Source organism: Martes martes (genome assembly GCF_963455335.1).
Source record: "Martes martes genome assembly, chromosome: 13".
NCBI lineage: Eukaryota > Metazoa > Chordata > Mammalia > Carnivora > Mustelidae > Martes > Martes martes.
Window position 1 is genome coordinate 92,632,373 of NC_137901.1, and position 16,973 is coordinate 92,649,345.

Sequence of the window (16,973 nt, forward strand, 5' to 3'; positions counted from 1 at the left end):
CCCCACGAACGGAGCCACTCCACTGTCCGGACCCGCGACCGAGTTAACCAGCAGCGCCGAGGAAGGGGTCTGCGCCCTTGGGGAGAGCGGTGGGGTGGGAAGTGGGGGGCAGGGGCGGGGGTTGGAGGCTGGGTCACTGAGGGCCCAGCCCGTCCCCAGAAGCCGAGCTGGTTTTCAGGAGTGACGGCCTGGCCGCTGCAGGTGCCACGGCTGTGGAAAGCCAGCCACCTGGCCTCGCTGGGAACACCAGCCTTCGAGCGCGCTGTGCACTCCAAATTAAAACCTGATTTCATTACTTTCAGACTGAAACGCAGCACTGAACCATTTTTTCTTAAAGCAGAGGAGAGTCAGAGCCCACGCCGGGCCCCGTGGTGGGGAGGGACCCGGCCTCTGCAAGCACTGGGCTCCGGGGGACGGCCGGTGTCTCCATCACCACAGGGACCTCTCCGCCTGCCCAGCTGCTCAGGCCAACTACTAGCAAGGCAGCTCTGGCCTCCCTGAGCACCCACCCCACCCCCAAGCAAACCCAGGGGTCACTTCCTCAAGAATGCACCAGACCACGCAGGATCTCACCACCCCCTCCCTGGTCCCCACCACCTCACCTCTCCGCATCGCTCCAGAAGCCCCCACTCCCTCCACCCTGGAATCCCAGGGGCCAGAGGGACCCCAGAAACACGGAAGCCAAGCCTGTGCTCAGAGCCGCCAATGCCTCCTGGCTTCCTCAGAGCAGAAGCTGACCCTCTCCTCCTCTCCCCTTACCCTCAGCTCCAGCTGCACACGTGTTTGCTTCTGGAGCGCATCAGGCATGCTCCTGCCCCAGGGCCTTTGCACCAACCATTCCATCTGCCGGGAACACCCTTCCCTTCCCCTGATCATCCACAGCTCCCTCATGGCACCTGGAGATCTCTCTGTAGATGTCCCTTCTCGGGGGGAGGCGTCCCTGACTGCCACCTCCCAAACTGCCCCCTCCTCTGCACTCCTGCCCCTCACTGCCTCCTTTCTCCGTTTGGTGCTTCTCACTAAATGACACACTTTCTCTTCTCACCTCCTCGCTGGAAGGTGAGCTGCAGGGAAACAGGATCTACACCATCTGTTCCCTCCGTAGCCGGAGGCGGGCGCGCAGCCGGCGCTCACAGAGCTGGTAAATGAGGCTCAGCTCCCTGCAGGCAACGTGGGCTCCGGGGAGGAGGGTCTCGCCCAGCGCTGGCAGGGAGCTGGCTCTCTGAGCGCTTTGGATCTCCAAAGCCGCCTGCTCAGATCTGTCAAGTGCTGGTTCTGAGGGCTGTCCGGGCCGCTGCCCCTGCAGGGGACCTGTGTTCCCGCCACCGACATTCCCAAAGGCCTGAGCGACAAAGTGCCCTCCCTGGGGAGCTAGGTCGGACCTCAGCTTCAGACACCCAAGAGAGAAGGAGCTCTGCCACCCCAGAGACCCTGATTTGAAACCAAGATTCTTCCAGAACGTTCTATTAGTTCTCCAAGTTGCCAGGTGAGGAAGTTTGAAACCAGGAGGGGCCCCTGGGGTGCAGAGAAGAGGGTGGGAGGGGTGGGGGCGAGCTTGCGGCCTCCCTCGGAGGTGCCCCTGGCCATGCAGCCCCATGCCCTCCCCCGTGGGACCCCAGTGGCCCAGTCCTGCTGGGGCCTTTGCATGAGCTGCCTCCACGCCCACCGGGAGCAGCCATGGGGCCTCCAGTGCCCACGACCCCCACCTGCACCCCTGCTTTCCACGTCCAAATGAGATGAACCTAGACCCCGTGCACGGCAGGTGGGACAGCTCGAGGGCAGTTGTCCCACTGCAGACACTCGGATCCCCGAGCCGAAGGAGCAGCTTTGAATGTTTCCAACCTCCCTGCAGCGCCGTGCGCGCCTGAGAGCGAGTGGCGTCCGCAATGGAACAAACACAGCCTGGTGTCCCACGCAGTGTGGTTCCTCACACCGACTCCACGGGCTGCCCCAACTGGTCTGCACACCCGTTCTCCGGATGGGTCCGGGGGCCCCGTGCGGTGCCACTTACCCTCATGCCCAGCTCGATGTTCTCGCCGCCATACACCTCCATACCCGGGTCCAGCAGCCCGATGTCTGCGAAGTACTCCCGGTCCACCACGAACGAGCAGCCGATCATGGCGGGGGTCCTGGCGGGGGCAGGACAGCTGTGAGCAGGTGACAGGCACGCGGCCCCGAGCCCGATCTGCTGCGGTGCTGGACACAGACCAGGCCGGCAGCTGGAGAGCCCGGGACTCAGGATAGCGGCTTCTCACCTCCCAGACCCAGGCGGGCCCCCCTCGGGGTCATGCTTGTCCCCTTCAGAGCCCAGGAACGCTCCCAGCACAGGCCAAGTCCAAAGGCTAACTAAAGAGCATCAGCAGACGATGAAAACCAGCACTCGACTCGGGCAAGTTAGCGTAGGGGATTTTACGGACACTAGTTTACTTAAAGAGTTGTTTGCCCTGAACATCATTTCCCAAGCCTGAGTCACTTGCTTTCCTCCTTCATCATTTTGTCCGTTCTCTACGCCAGGACTCAGGACAGCACTGGGCCGTGGCATAGGTTGTGCACTGCTACGTGCTAAGGAACCTCACTGATACCAGGCTCTTTCTGAATGACACACCTTGAAGTTGTAGAGTGCACAACCCGTGCAGCTGTAGACCACAGACTGCTATCTGTTCTATTATTTCTATAATTATCCACACCCACACGTTTAAAAACTGTCAATCTTGCCTCGTCTGCAGAAATTCTATCCGTGGAACCAAGCATCCCTGTGCTAGTTACATTTTCTCTAGTAACCCTCACAGATCTCCCGGGTCGTGGGTCCCGGGGAAGTGGTCTTGCAGAGTACCGTGAGTGAAGCGGGGCACGGGGAGCCGGCATCACCGTGTCTGCTCTCACGCAGTCATTCCGTCTTCACTCAATCACGAAGTGAGGGAACAGAGGGCGTCCCCCAGGCGGTAAGGATAAAAAGAGAGTGTAAGCTGTCTCCGGCGAGAAGGAGGCACAGTCTAGATGGTGCAAGGAAGCAGGGTCTCTGGGCTTTGATGAAAGATTTTTGCCTCGAAACAAAGCCAAGGCCCATCAGCTTGTAGGCTGAGGCGCTGGCGTCTTCCAGGCCCTGCGAGGAGGCAGCACAGGCCTTCCGGTGTCTACAAAGGCCCTGGGGCCGCTCCAGAGCTAAGCTGCTCCCTCCTCTTGCCGCTGCTTCTGCAGAGACATCCCTCCTCACTGAAAACAACAGGGAAGGTGGGTCTCCACCACGACTCAGGAGAAGCGTTTCTGCTCAGCGAGCAGCAAGTCGGAAGTGAGCGCCCGTCAGTCCTCCAAGAACAACAGAGGCGTTAAAAAACGATTATCCTTTTATTTGTGCGAAGATTCGACTTGTTCTGTTATTAGATTTTGGTCACAAATCTAACGGTAATGAAATTTTAATGCTGCTTTTGACTTTTAATAGCAAGGGTTTGACGGGTTAAGGTATAATTCACCGACGTATCACAGACACTTCTCTCGTTTTCTTCACGGCAAAGAAAATCTCCGGGCGGTCTCTAGTGAATTAGAGTGCCAGATTCCCCGCCAAGTCTGTCGTAGCTGGTAATGATTTTTTTATTATTGCTCAGAATTCCAAAATAAACTTAAAATAAATGCACGAGATGATGGGTGTGGAACAGCGGCCGCGGTGTTTGCCGGCATGAGGAGATCGTGCGGTGATCGCGGAACGCAGCAAGCCTTGGGCGGCTTTGGCTGAGGGGTTTCTGGGTTCCGGGGGAGATGTCTTCGGGGGGCACCCTTCCATGGGCTGTTGCGTGACACGCACGGCCCACGGCCGGGGCCCCACTGAGGCTCCTGCCTTGTAGCAGACACGCAGACATGCACAGACGCGCAGACACATGCTCCCAAGCCACAGGACTCCGGTGCCCTATGTGGGGGTGAAACGAAGGCCCCCAAACGTGCCCTTTGGCCTCTGGGAGACCAACAAGGGTCGGGGTGAGCCCGCTCAGGCATCGAGAGGAACACATGCTTGGGGGTGCGGCCGGCCACATGCTCGGTGAGTGAGCACGGGGACGGCACCCAGGGCAACGCACGGCGCGCGGGCACGCGGAGCACGAGGGGCCGGTCTGCACGTGTTCTAGGCGAGTGTGTGGAGGAACCGGTGTGGGTGGGATCGGCCCTCTCGGGAAGGTCTGAAGCCACGGCTGAAAGGCCAGAAGCACCCCGTGCGCCCCGAGAGGTGTCGAGAGCAGGGGGGCCCGGCGGCTCTGAGCCCACGGGCCATGTGACCTTCCCGGTGCTCGGCTCCTCTGCCTGCACCCGGCGGGCCGGATGCCGCCTCCCTCCAGCCCCCCGCCCGCCAACCCCGACTGTAGAAGGTGTCTGGAGCCCGGGAGCCTCGGCGAGGACTGCTGTCGCCCACCCCGCCACGGGCATCTGTCCTGGGCACTAAGCCGGCGCAGTCTGCGGGAAGCTGCAGCAGGGAGGAGGTCAGCTTGGAGGCCACCGCACGGACGCCGGCATGAACTCGGGGGAACTGGGAGCAGCCACCCAGCCTGCGGCAGCAGGGACCACCCAGCACCCCCGCGAGCACCTCTCAGAAGACAAGCGAGAAGGTCAGAGTGTAAACGGTCACTGTTCTTCCTCAGAGTTGGAGAAGCGTCCTGTGTGCGCCCGGGAGTGTGTCCGTGTCTGTGCACGGATGTGTGTCTGCACACGTGTGTGTGGTGTGTGTGTGCAAGTGTGTCTGTGTGTGCAAGCAGCTTTACGTGCCCGTGTCTGTGTGTGGTTTGTGTGTGCAGCTGTGAGTGTGTCTGTGTGCAGAGTGTGTGTGTGTGTGAGATTCGGGCCCTTGGACGCACACCCTGGCTGTGGGATGGGCTGCGTGCTGGGAGGGGCCCGTCAGCCGGACCCGGAGGTCTCCCTTCCTCCAGGCCTGTCCTGGGGACCCCCGGGCTTGCGGGAAGCCAGTTCATGCCCACAGGGCCCTCACCGTCCCCTGCGTGCATAGGTGGGACTCTGCCCTGGTCCTGGGGATGGGAGCTCCAGCCCTGGTCACGGGCTCATGGCCGCGGGACGCACGCGGGCTCCTGCGCGCGGCCCCACACGCCGCCCCCTGGACGTGAGGCGGCAGCCGGGCCGACGCCCCCCCACATCCAGTCTCCCTCTTCCTTGAGCTTCAAGTACGAGGAACAGCAAGAAAATTTCCTCGAGTAAATCTTCACACGCCTGCCTCTCGGGCCTGGCTCTGACGTGCAGACGTGTCCTCGGGAAGGCCAGCGGCTCTTCCCATCAGCGACGCGGGTGGGAGGACAGTTCTCAGACCGCTTTCCAGAAGAGACCCGCGTGGACGCGCACGCACCCTCTGCCGGGCTCAGGGAAGCGATCCGTCCAGTCGGGGTGGGTCGGACGACCTCCAAGAGCGCCTTCTGCCGGGAGCCAGGCACAGCCGGGCTCTGCCAAGTGGGCAGCGGTAGGAAGCCCTGTCGGGGGGGCCCTGAGGGGATCCTCTCGGTGAGGACAAGGATGAGGGCAACGGGCTTCAAAGCTGCTCCCCGGCCTGGGTCAGCCGAGGGCTCAGTGTCCAGCACGTGTCTCCAGCCACGCGAGAACCGAGGGAACAGCCCAGGGACCCACTGGCCCCACCACCACGGGCCTGAGCGAAGCCCCCGTTCCCCGACATCTGCCGGGAGTCCCGCGGGACATGGGGTCCCCAGGAATTAGTGGCAGCTCGAAGCTGGCGTCCAGCGCCCTGAGAGCCGGTCATGTCTCCTTCCTGTGCCCCTCGCCGGCCCAGCCCGACCGTCCCGAGTCTCACCCGTGTCGTTACATGGACGACGGTTGGTCCCTTCGGCTCCACGAAGGGCGCTGGCAGCGGGGCCGAGGCCGCTCAGCCTCCCGTTCACACCTGCTGGACGTGTGTGGCGTTTCCAAGACTGGGAACAGGGCGGCCACGGTGAGTGTCCGTGGGGGTCTCTGCGCGGACACAGGCTCCCCGAGCTTCCAGGCCGACAGCCGCGGGGACGGCACGCCAAGCGGGATGTGGCTGCACCTTTAGGAGAAACGGCCAAACCCGTCTTCCGAAGCGGTATTGCCAGTTCTGCCTCGGGGCTCGGGGGGAGCTCAGCAGCGCCCAGCGCGGCCCTCCCCATGGCCCCGGGCCCCTCCCTGCGGTCCGTCCGCGCGTCCCTCCCGGCGGAGGCCGGCGTCTCCGTGACCTGCGGGCCTCCCCATCTCCTCTGGCAGCGCGTCTGTCTAAAGGCTTCGCCCGTGTTTGATTTGGAGTTTTGGCCTCGGGGTTTTCAGAAGCTCTCCGGTAGGGCCACTGACGAGGGAAGTGTGAGACAGGACCCAGTCTGGCCAGAAAATCCTGCTTCCCGGGCGGCTCGGGGCGTCCAGAGTTTGCCCAAAATTTCAGGTGCGTCCCCTCAGGCTCTCTGACTTCACTGAGTCCTACGACGGGAAACGCTGGGCCCCGGTTTTGTGAACGAGGGATCGAGTGCATCTTGAATGAAGAAGAATTCCTTTCAAACTGCTGCTCCTTGCTCCGAGCGAGCCTGGGGACCCGGTGGCCCGCTTCTGGGCGCGGGTGGCTCTGTGTCCCGCGTCCCCTGCGGAGGCCCCGGAGCTCCAGATCCTGCCCCCTGTGGCTCTCGGGAGCATCGGGGCCGTCTCTGAGGACGTGGCCGCTGGGGCAGGGCCGGGACCCGGGGGGGCTGCTCTCCAGGCCTTGGGAACCACGGCTCCGGGCAGCTCTCTGTGTCGACAACACTATTTTCCTCAAAATCCGCGCGATGCCGGGCTCTGGCCGAGCTGTTCATCCCCAGGGTCCGCGGCCCTCACAGTGGGATGACCCGGCTGCTCTCGGCCGGCAGGGGCTGCTGCTTGGAAGCCCCCTCAAGACCCCCCCGGGGGAGAGGGTTTCAAAGGCCTCGGTGGCTCCCGGGCACAGTGGGCCGTTCCAGCGGGGTTGGGGCAGGGACATGCCAGTTTGAACAGAGTGGGGGGCGGGTGACTCCCAGCCCCAGAAGTCTCAAGCCCCTGTGGGGGGCCCCCAGAGGTCAGCGGGTGACAGGCACCCCCAGGACGGAGTTAGGAAGCCTGGATTCCCAGGGCTCCGGCGATGGGGAAGGGGCTGCCGAGGGCAGAGCGGAGCTGCTGATGGACACAGCTCAGCAGGTGGCAGCGGCTCTGGGGGCGACGGGGAGCAGTGGGGGCTGCGGCCGTTGGAGGCCCGAGCCTGCTCAGACGCGGCCCTGCTCAGCTCCGGCCCATGGCCGCCTTGTGAGAGTGCGGGCCTTCCCACCTCCCGAAAGTGTGGGATCTGTGTATTTTCAACATGGAAAACTCTGTTTTCATGTTGGAATCGATTTAAATAAATACACACGTTTGAGGACAGCTATGGGGTCCCTGTCCGCAACCCTGTTGGCCTCTCGGCCTGCTGCTGGCGCCTGTGCCTCCCGCCCCATGCCTGGCTCTCACGGCCTCTCCGCCCAGCTGCATCTCCCTCCCACTCTCCTCCCTCCCTCTCTGGGTTCCCGCCCTCCTCCCACCCCGCCCACAGCAGCCCCTGTGCCCCCCCCCACCCCGCCCCCGCGGCAGGCAGCCCCTGCACACCCCCCTCGTGGCAGCCCCCCTCCCAGTCCCGGCTCCTGCCCCCCTCCCCCTCCCCCAGCAGCCCCTGTGCCCACCCCCCGACCAGTCCCGGCTCCTGCCCCCCTCACCGCCCCCGTGGCAGCCTCACCCCCCCCCCCCCCCGCCACGGTGGGCTCACCTGATGGGTGCGGCCTCGTCGCCGCGGTCCAGCCAGTCCTGGGGTGGGATGATGTACATGCACCAGAGGCCCCAGTTGTAGCCGTGGGCCGCGCTGGCGTACTGCTGCACCTCGAATGTGTCATACTTGATGTTGTCGATGGCTGGCAGGACGATGCGCCGCCGGTCCTCCTGGATGCGCGCGAGCGCCGGCTCAGCCCTGCAGGAAGGCGCGTGCTGTGAGGAGGGCCACGGCGCAGGGACCCCCAGCTTGCCCCTGAGGACGGGTCCGCCACCCACAGGCAGGGTGACGTGGTCAGGCCCACTGGCCCGCTAGACCGCAGCCCGCTGCGGGGCAAGGGCGTCGGCCCCAGGAGCCCAGGGGCGTCTGGCCGCAGACCTGCCCTGTCTGGGGCCTCGACCTCACCTTCCTGCCCTGACCCCACCAACGCCTGTCTGACCCCAAGGACATGAAGACCACCTGGGCTCCGGTCCGTGACACCCCCTGAAAGGCAGCCTGCAGACTCTGCCACTGGCCTGGTTCACGGCTCCAGATCCCACTCCCTGCTCCTTCTGCTCTGCTCCTGTGAGAGGTACACGCACAAGCCCTAATCTGGGGACCGATTATGTGCCACACCCTGGTCTAACAAACTGGAATACATCCGTGCCTCCGAGAGCTTATGGTCTGCTGCAAGGATGAGACAGGCTATTGGCCACTGTCGTGCCATGTGCAACCGACACAACAGTACACAGTGGTCCTGAGAGGGCAGGGGGCAGACATCAACATATAAGGGAAGGTACAAGAAGGCGACAGGTATTGTGCAGGAAAGAGAACAAGGTAAGGCTGACTTGGGGGTTGCAGTTTAAAATAGGGAGTCAGTGTAGGTTGCCCTGGGCTAGGAGCGGGAGGGGCGTGATGGGTGTCGGAGGGATGGGTGAGGGCACGGGCAGCACTGAGGCCCTGGGATGTGAGCCTGGAGTGGAGAAGTGGGGCAGCGTATGCAGTAAAGCCAGAGAGCAGAGGGACCCGAGGACCTGGGCTCTTGGGTGACCTCTCTGGCCAGCAGCGTGAGTTGCAGACTGTGGGGAGTCCCTGGGGAAACAGGGACTTGGACGTGCCGCTTCTCCTGCAGGGACAAGCATGAGACAGCGCCAGAAGCCGGGGCTCTGAGCTGGAGTTCAGCTGTGGCCATGGCGGCCCACTGCCTGGGGACCAGGGGCGGTGGCCGCAGGGAGGGCTGGAAGGGCCAAGGCGCCAGCCCCAGGTGGGGCCGCTTGTGGGGACAGGTCCTCTGGTCCCACCTGGCGACACCGGCCACACGGCCTGTCCTCTTTCCCATCCTGCTGAGCGACAGCCTGGTACTTACCTGCCTTCCAGCTTTGCGACGAGGATTAATTAATTACTGTTAGCAAAGCGCCCAGAGACGAAGAACCCTCTGCAAATGCCACATCTGCTAACAAGGCAGCATCTTTGTGGAGGCCACTCCCGGGGGAGGGGGGACGCTATTTGCAGACGGATAACTGGGTTTTCAGTTGTGAAAATTAAAGTTACACTGGTTTAAAATTGCATTTGAAGTGACTGACTTGTAGCTCTCCCAGATGGCTTCCAAATGCCCCAGGGAGCTCCTGATACAGTAGAAGGAGGAACAACTACCGAGTATGGTTGTGCAGTGTGCAACCTACACAACCCCATGGAGTGACCCTGGTGGGGGCAGGCAGTGATCCGTAATGAACGATAGAAGGTGATACACATTGCAGGAGAAGAAGGGCTGTCTCATGAGCGCAGCAGAGTGGAGAGAAAAGGGGCCCTCGGAGGGGAAGTCAAGCAGAAGAAACTCGCATCTCTGCCAAACGTGCGGGAACAGAACCAACCCTCGTGACAAAAGCATGGTCCTGGGGCAGCTGAGACGCTACGGGAGAGGGGAAGGAGAAGGCTCCACTGGCCTAGGAGATGCCAAGCCCCTGCTGGAGCCAGTGGCAGCTGGCGGGAAACCACGACCTTGGAGACCCCGGGACGCCAGACCCTCGCAGACCAGCCGGGGACACCAGAGCCACGCACAGCACTGGTCCAGCCCAGCCGCGCAGACTCAGGACTGCGCCCAGCCTACGGGTCCCCAGTCAGCACGGCCACCACCGATCCCTCATTTCCATGGCTGGTATCCCAGGGAACGTCTTACGTTAGGCTTCGCAGTGTTGGAAAATATGCGTGGGGAGATGTGATACATAAACCGTGAGTTTTAGTTTCTACTGAAATAGGGCAAGCCGCCACCGTGGCCGACTTCTCCCTGCGGCTCAGCGGGTGGGCACCTCGGGCAGCCCCTGTTCGCGGCTGCCCCTGCAGAACCCCCACTGAAGGTTTAACCTCGATCACGTCACCCTAAATCCAACAACAAGGACCTTCTTGAGAAGCAGAAGAGGAAAGTCATGGACACACGGGGGAGAAGCCGTGGGAGGACAGAGGCCATGGGGCTGCGGCCACAGCCCAAGGACACCCTGGACCCTGGAGGCTGGAGGAGACAAGGAAGGACCCCTCCTCCCCCGGCGCCTTGGCTGACACCTGTGTCCCCTCAGTGGACTTCAGGCCCCAGAATGGAGAGAGTAGTTTCTGTTGTTTAAAGCCTCCTGGCTTGTGTGGCTCAGAGCCCCAGGACACCGACACGCATGGTCAAACCTCCCTCTGCCCATGGGCCACTCCCGTGGGCGCATCCTGTGTCCAAAGCGTCCCCTCGGCTCCCAGGTCACCTCAAACCAGGCCGGCCCCTGGGGGCTGGTCTGCCATCCCAGGGAAGTTCTGATCTGACCCTGAGTCCCGGAGCAGGTGCCCGCGGGGGGGCTCCTGGACGGCACTCACAGTCTTGGCAGCAGCCCCCACCCCGGGCACACGTCCAGCATCCCACCTGAACACGGGGAGATGGGCGCACCTCCCCCGCCCGCCCCCCGCCTCCCCAGCCTGCGCCATGCTGACACGTGCTGGCTCGTTGTGCTGACGCGCTGGACATCCCACCGTGACTGTCCCCTACCTAGAGTTTCCCCGCAGGATCGCTGCCCCCGCTCCCTACCCCAGCCACGCAAAGCCCTCTCCCATCTGCACAGAGCACCCCCCACATGCAGTCATCGGAGAGGTTAAGGGACCAGCTTGCCGCTGTCCAGAAAACTCTGAAGCACGTCCTGCTCTTTGCTCAAGACGTCCTCGGACCCCTGCTCTGAGGACATCAGCACACCCCCTGCCTCGGGACAGTGGGGTCTGGACCGAGGTGGCAGGAGCAGCCCTGGGTCCGACACTCCCTGGGGACCCGGCCTCCCCCTGGACTGGGGATGACGTGCAGCAGACACCATTCTCAAGGCTGTTGCAGAGCTGCACCAGGCTTCCAGGTGGCCCAGGCTGTACCCGTGGCACCTACGACGACCCCAGGGCCCCACGCTGCAGACCCGAGGCCGCACAGACCTGTGCTTCCGGCCGCCCCTCAGGGGCCGCTGGGGCTGCTGGCCGGGAGGCCTCACGGAGCACCAGGCCGGCAGGGCAAGCACGAGCCCAGGGAGAGCGTCCCAGCCTCGCTGGCCCCACCACTCCCTGGCCACGTGGCCCTGCGGGTGTCCGTTAGAGGCCCTCTGCCCACCTGCATGGTGCACAAGAGGGCTCCCCAGGACAAGAAACTGCTTCCAACTGGTGCTCGGGGCTTGGGCTGCTGACAGCGCGCCGGGACCCCGCGGGCGGCGCGAGCACACAGCTGTGTGTGTGCCTGTGCTCTCTGTGCGCGGTGACCTGCCGGACGCATGGTGTCCTGCCGTCTGCACCTCACGAGCGGCTTCCGGCCCGGGAGCCGGACTCGGACGCCCCGGCCCCCAGGCTCATGTTCTACCGGCCTCCCAGGGAGAGCCCTCAGCCGGCCCCCGGCCCTGCCCCCCGCACCCCGCTCTCACCAGCCCGTGCCGAACTCCACGTGGGCATCAAAGAAGCCCACCACGGGGGCCGTGGCCGCCTTCCAGCCCTGCAGCCGCGCCCGGATCAGGCCTTCCCGCCGGCTGTTGCGCACGATCTTCACCAGGCCCGGGTACCGCCTGTTGACGTACTGGTCCAGGCTGGCCTTGAGCTCCACTGCAGGGGACACAGAATGGCCTCAGCAACGCACACCCCAGGAGGGCCCCGAGGTCGCCCCAGGTCAGTGTGGGCAGGCTGGGGCGCTGTGTGCCCCAGGCCCGTCCTCCACGGCCGCCGAAGGGCACCCGCGGCGGCCAGACGTGCTTCGGGGGGCTGGGGATACTGTGGGGCTCGCCCTCCCGTGCGGGCACAACAGGCAAAGACCAGCCAAAAGGGACTGATCGGACTGAGGTGTGTGTCCCGGAGACAGGCGCCCCCGGGGGCTGGGTTCCTCCCCCATGAGGAGGAAGGCAGGCCACGCATGGACGCATGGGCGAGCACACGGGGTCGGCCCACGCTGGGCAGTATTCAGCCGTGACGCCCGCTACTATACTCATGAGCCCTGAGGACACACACCGTGGGACCCCAGTTCCCCGAGGCCCCGACAGGCGCCACCTTCCGAGAGATGGCCGATCCTGACTCCTTTCACAGGGTCCGCTTGGGGCCCCGCAGTGTAGACAAGTAGCCGGCCCTGGGTTGGATGCAGCACCTCCTGCCCTTGGAGGACTCCAAAGGTGTCCCCCAAATTTCCTCCACTTCCCTCCCTCCAGAGGTGCAGAGGAGAGCCCCTCACGATGAGCCCATGGGACTCAGTCTCGGGGCCGCCCATGGTGGGTTCAGGCTCCCGGCTCAGTTGGTGCCCAGGCGTCTCTGGACCCCCGGCAGGGGCTTTGAGCCCTCTGCGCTGGTGGGCATGGGATGCTTGTGGGGTCCCCGCTGTGAGTGCCGGCCCAGCTCCCCCGCCAGCAGACCCTCACTGGAGCCCACACCCCCCTCACAGGCAAGAGGCAGGAGGTGTGATCAACAGATAGGGAACTCAGGCTGCCTGGGCTCTTCTGGGCAACATCTGTGGGGCATGAACAGGGCCCCCACTTCAAGGTCATCCACAGCCTCAGAACGGGACGAGTTTCAACGTAGGGTCTTTGTGGGTGTAACTGGTTAAGGATCTTGAGTCGAAATCCTCCTGGACTTCGGGTGGGCCTTGTCCAACAACAGGTGTCGGTACAAGAGGAGACATGGGGGGGGAGGCTGCGTGAAGATGAGGCGGGGGTGGGGGATGCAGCTCCAGCCGGAGCACGAAGGACACCAGCCGTCCCCAGAGCCAAGAGAGGCAGGGAGGACTGGGTCCTGGAGCCCCCGGGCGTACAGCCCGGCCCACCCTGACTCCAGGCTTCCGGCCCCCAGCTCCAGGCTGCTTGTGCTGTTGGGGTCCCCCACTGGCCCCCACTCACCGCTGTCACTGTTGTCGTCCACCAGGATGACCTCCTTGAGGAGCCGCGAGGGCGTGCGGTTCACCACACTGTGCACGGAGCGCAGGATGACGGAGAGGGCCTCGTTGACAAAGATGAAGACCACGGAGATCTGGGGCAGGTCAGTGGCATGGGTCATCTGTCTGCACCTGCGGGAGACACGGTCTGTGGTCAGCGGTGAGCGGTCAGCGTGGGGCGTGCCCACTCAGCCGCTTCTTGATCTGATACCCAATGGCAGCAAGGCCGTGGGGGAACGCCCAGACTCAGTGAGGACGTCCGTCCAAAGCCATGGGCTCCAGTGCTCTGAGCCTCAGCCCGCTGTGTCCATGCTGAAAGTCAGGGAATGGCAGTCACGTCAGGTTGTGGCCCAGTGGTGGGTGGGGCCCAGCCCTGAGCCCAGTGCCATCGACCCCTGGTTCCAACTGCAGGGGGTGTGCAGTGGGGGGCTGTGGGAGCAGCATCCACAGTGAACCCTGCACCTTGAGTGTGGTGCGGAAAGTGAAACCCGGGTAGCCGGCGATGGGCTGAGGGGGGCCAGGCCAACGTCAGTGGAGGGCCACTGAAGTGGACGTGAAGTCTGCAGGGACGGCCTCATCATCAGGGCTGAAGGTAACAGCCTCGGCCAAACCTAAGGAATGAGGGGCACAAGGGGGGGACGTGTGGTTTTCCCAGGGGTCTCGATGCAGGGGCTGGGCGCGGGGCGAGGGACATCTGGTTCCTCGATCTGATTAAATGATACACATTTGCTAAGGAGCCTACAGAAGGCAACGGGCTATTGGGGTAATAATGTGGTGGAATGAATTCACTAGGGGCCAAGGGAGACAGACAGGAACTAACTTAGCAAATGGTCAAAAATAACGTGATGGAAAAAAGAGGAAACAAGAGCAAAGGAAATAGAAAGATACACGTGGAGGAGCCCAGTCATGTACATTTGCTGCCACAATAAACATAAAGGCACCAAATCTTTCCTTAAGATGGCAGAGGCCACTCAGCTAGACACAAGCACTCACACACTCACATGCTTTCACACGGACTCACACTCACACATTCTCACACTGACCACATTGACACATGTTCTCACACTGACTCACACACTCATACACTCACACACGTTCTCACACTGACTCACACTCACACATTCTCACACTGACACACACACTCATACACTCACACACGTTCTCACACTGACTCACACACATGTTCTCACACTGACTCATACTCACACACAGCCCTGTTCAAAAGGGCCAACTTCCCTCCTATGGAGTGAGTACAGCTGGGGTTTGAACCTGAGCCAGCAGCCATCCCCAGGGCCAGGGGCCACCCTAGCGCCAGCAGGAGAGCCCCGGTGACCCCTCCTAGCCCATAGCATGCTAGCATCTCTGCCCTCAGTGTGGCACACAGACAAGAACAGTGGACATGGCAGCGTGACTTTGCAGAGGAAGGGGCAGAGGCAGTGACCACACAGGGTCATGGGTGGGGATCCTGGGGCTGTCTCTAGACCAGGCAGCCAGGGAGAAGCCATGAGGAGCCGGGCAGTGAGGTGAGCCCTGGCCTGCTCAGCTTGGCTGCAGAACAAACACCACAGACACAGCGGCCTAAGCCACATACATGTGCTCACGGTCTGGAGTCCGGATCCAGGGCAGTGGGGCCGGCGCCTCCTGAGGCTTCCCCTCAGCGGGCAGACGCGGTCTTCCCACCTTCCCACCGTGTCTCAGTGGCTGTGCCCTGTGTGTGTCTGCGCCCTGCTCTGCTCTCCATGGGGACTCAGCCGTAGGGGATAGGCCCACCTGGGAGACCCCACTTCACTTGTCACCTCTGTAAGGCCCTGCCTCCACAGAGTCACATCCTGAGGTGCTGGGGGTCAGGGCTCCCAGGTATGAACTTGAGGGACACAGTTCAGCCAGTAACAGACCTGACAGGGAGGAACCAAGGTGTGGAGTGGGGGGACAGGGAGGAACCAGCAGGTGGGGTGCACTGGGTGTGATGAGAAACGGGCTGCGCTGGCGAGGCGGGCTGTGGAGGGCAGCGTGCCCCTGCCCCGGGGGACACTCAGTGCCCCTTTCCGCCCTCCACACCGTGCACACACGCACCGCTGGCCTCCCCCCGCAGCTCCGGCCGTGAGTCCCAGGATTTATTACGGCGTTGGAGGAGGCAGCAGCAGGACACGGGGCCCCTGCGAGGCGGCTGTTCTCACGACCTTCCACGGGGTGTAGACGTTCCTGCCAGACCACCTGCACTTCACCCTGGGGGTCATGGCCGCCGCTCACCTTAGGACACGCCGCCCTCACCGAACGGAAAATGCTCTTTGTGCAGGCTCACGCCCCTGCGGGTTCCCGACACAGACACTCCGGGGAGAGCACAAGACCCCCGGGGATGCAGGGCCAGGGAGCCCTCCAGACACACTCTCCGTCCCCTGCTCTGCAGGTCCGTCAGGCGGCAACAAGGCAAGGGCTGCGGGGGAGTCACCGGCTGGCCTCTGGGAGACGGCCAGGCTGCGACTTCGGGCCGCTGGCCCGGAGGCTCAGAGGACGTGGGCAGGACCACAGGCTCTTCTCGCTCCACAGCTTTGTGGGGCTGGGAGGTGCTCTGGGGAGCACAGTCCGGTTCCCAGCACAGGTGGGAAAGCCCCCTCGGACTCCTTGGCTCTGACTGGGCGGCACGCGCTGCCTTGGACCATCACCGTGGCCGAGGAGACAGGACGCTCTGATTGGCTTACATTTGGATTACGTCACTTCTTGAGTCCCACCCATATGGAACTCACAGGAGCGGCGGGACCCAGGCCGGGAGTCTGCAGGGAACTCATGTCGGGGCACCACTCCCAGGCTCAGACGACGCGCCCCGAGTTTCTAACTGGCACAGCAGGCTGGTCTTCCCAGCTCAGCTCTCTGCAGCCTGGACCCCCGGCTCACTGGGGTAGGTCGGTTCCCGGAATCGTGCAGGCCCAGTCTATGCCACGAATTTAGGTCCGAGAGCCCGGATTCGGGCTGGGCCCTCTGTGCCGTGGCGGTCCCCGGATAACCTCTCCGCCTTTCCGTCCCTGCCTTAGAAGCCGCGCCGGGAAGGAATTCTTCACACAAAGTGATGTTGCTTCTTGAGGTTTTTCTCACTTAGTTCCTCCAGCAAGAACGAGTCTAGAAAATCCACAGGGTCATGTCTATGATGGGACCTGGTGCTGTCCAGACAGCCTTTGTAAAACCAGCGTGACTGTGGTCTCGGTGATTGTAAAGCACGGGACCGATTACCTTGGAGCTTGGCAGACAGACACACGTAACCTCGAAGTGACCGAGTAAGCTGACTCCAACCCGGTGCCTGGGCTGTCCCCTCCCTGAGCCTAGTAACACCCAAGTGTGTCTGGGTGCGGCTGTGGGGGGGCAGTCTGGAGGGAGCACAGTGGGGGGACAGCCTGGGAGGGCACAGCTGTGGGGACACCCTGGGGGGATGGGGCAGCTGTGGGGACAGTCCAGGAGGGCACGGCTGTGGGACACGGTGGGGGAAAGGCCTGGGGGGCATGACTGAAGGACAGTCTGGGGTCACAGGTGTGATAATAACGAAGCAGATGCTGGTTTCTGTGTCGGCGCACTGTGCAGCTGTGGTCTGGGGCAGCCGGAGGCCGGGATGCTGGCAGCCGGGCCCTTCTGCTCCGTCACTGTGCTGAGTGTGGGGTGGTCCCCGAGCCCGCGTGCACCGGCAGCGGGAAGCAGGGAAGGAGGGAAAGGTCCTGCCCTCCCCACCCGGCACGCGCTCCCCACGTCCACATATGTCCCACTGGCCACAGCTCGGCCCCCTGCGAGGTTTGCAGACATCAGCCTTCATACGGGCTTCGCCCAGCCACGTCTGGGGTTCAGTTAAGGAGGAAGAAA

The 16,973-nt window shown here is 63.2% G+C and overlaps 1 protein-coding gene across 1 annotated transcript in view; it reads right to left on the bottom strand.

Annotated features, from left to right (window-relative positions):
- The window catches only part of GALNT9 (polypeptide N-acetylgalactosaminyltransferase 9), a gene marked incomplete at both ends in the record, with an annotated part of 71,608 nt that overhangs the window by 21,772 nt on the left and 32,863 nt on the right, over positions 1-16,973 (bottom strand). Inside the window, 4 exons of the mRNA XM_080821244.1 lie at positions 2,012-2,129; positions 7,748-7,945; positions 11,647-11,821; positions 13,096-13,262. Of these exons, the coding sequence (XP_080677370.1) occupies positions 2,012-2,129; positions 7,748-7,945; positions 11,647-11,821; positions 13,096-13,262 (658 nt within the window). The remainder of the gene's footprint in view (positions 1-2,011; positions 2,130-7,747; positions 7,946-11,646; positions 11,822-13,095; positions 13,263-16,973) is intronic.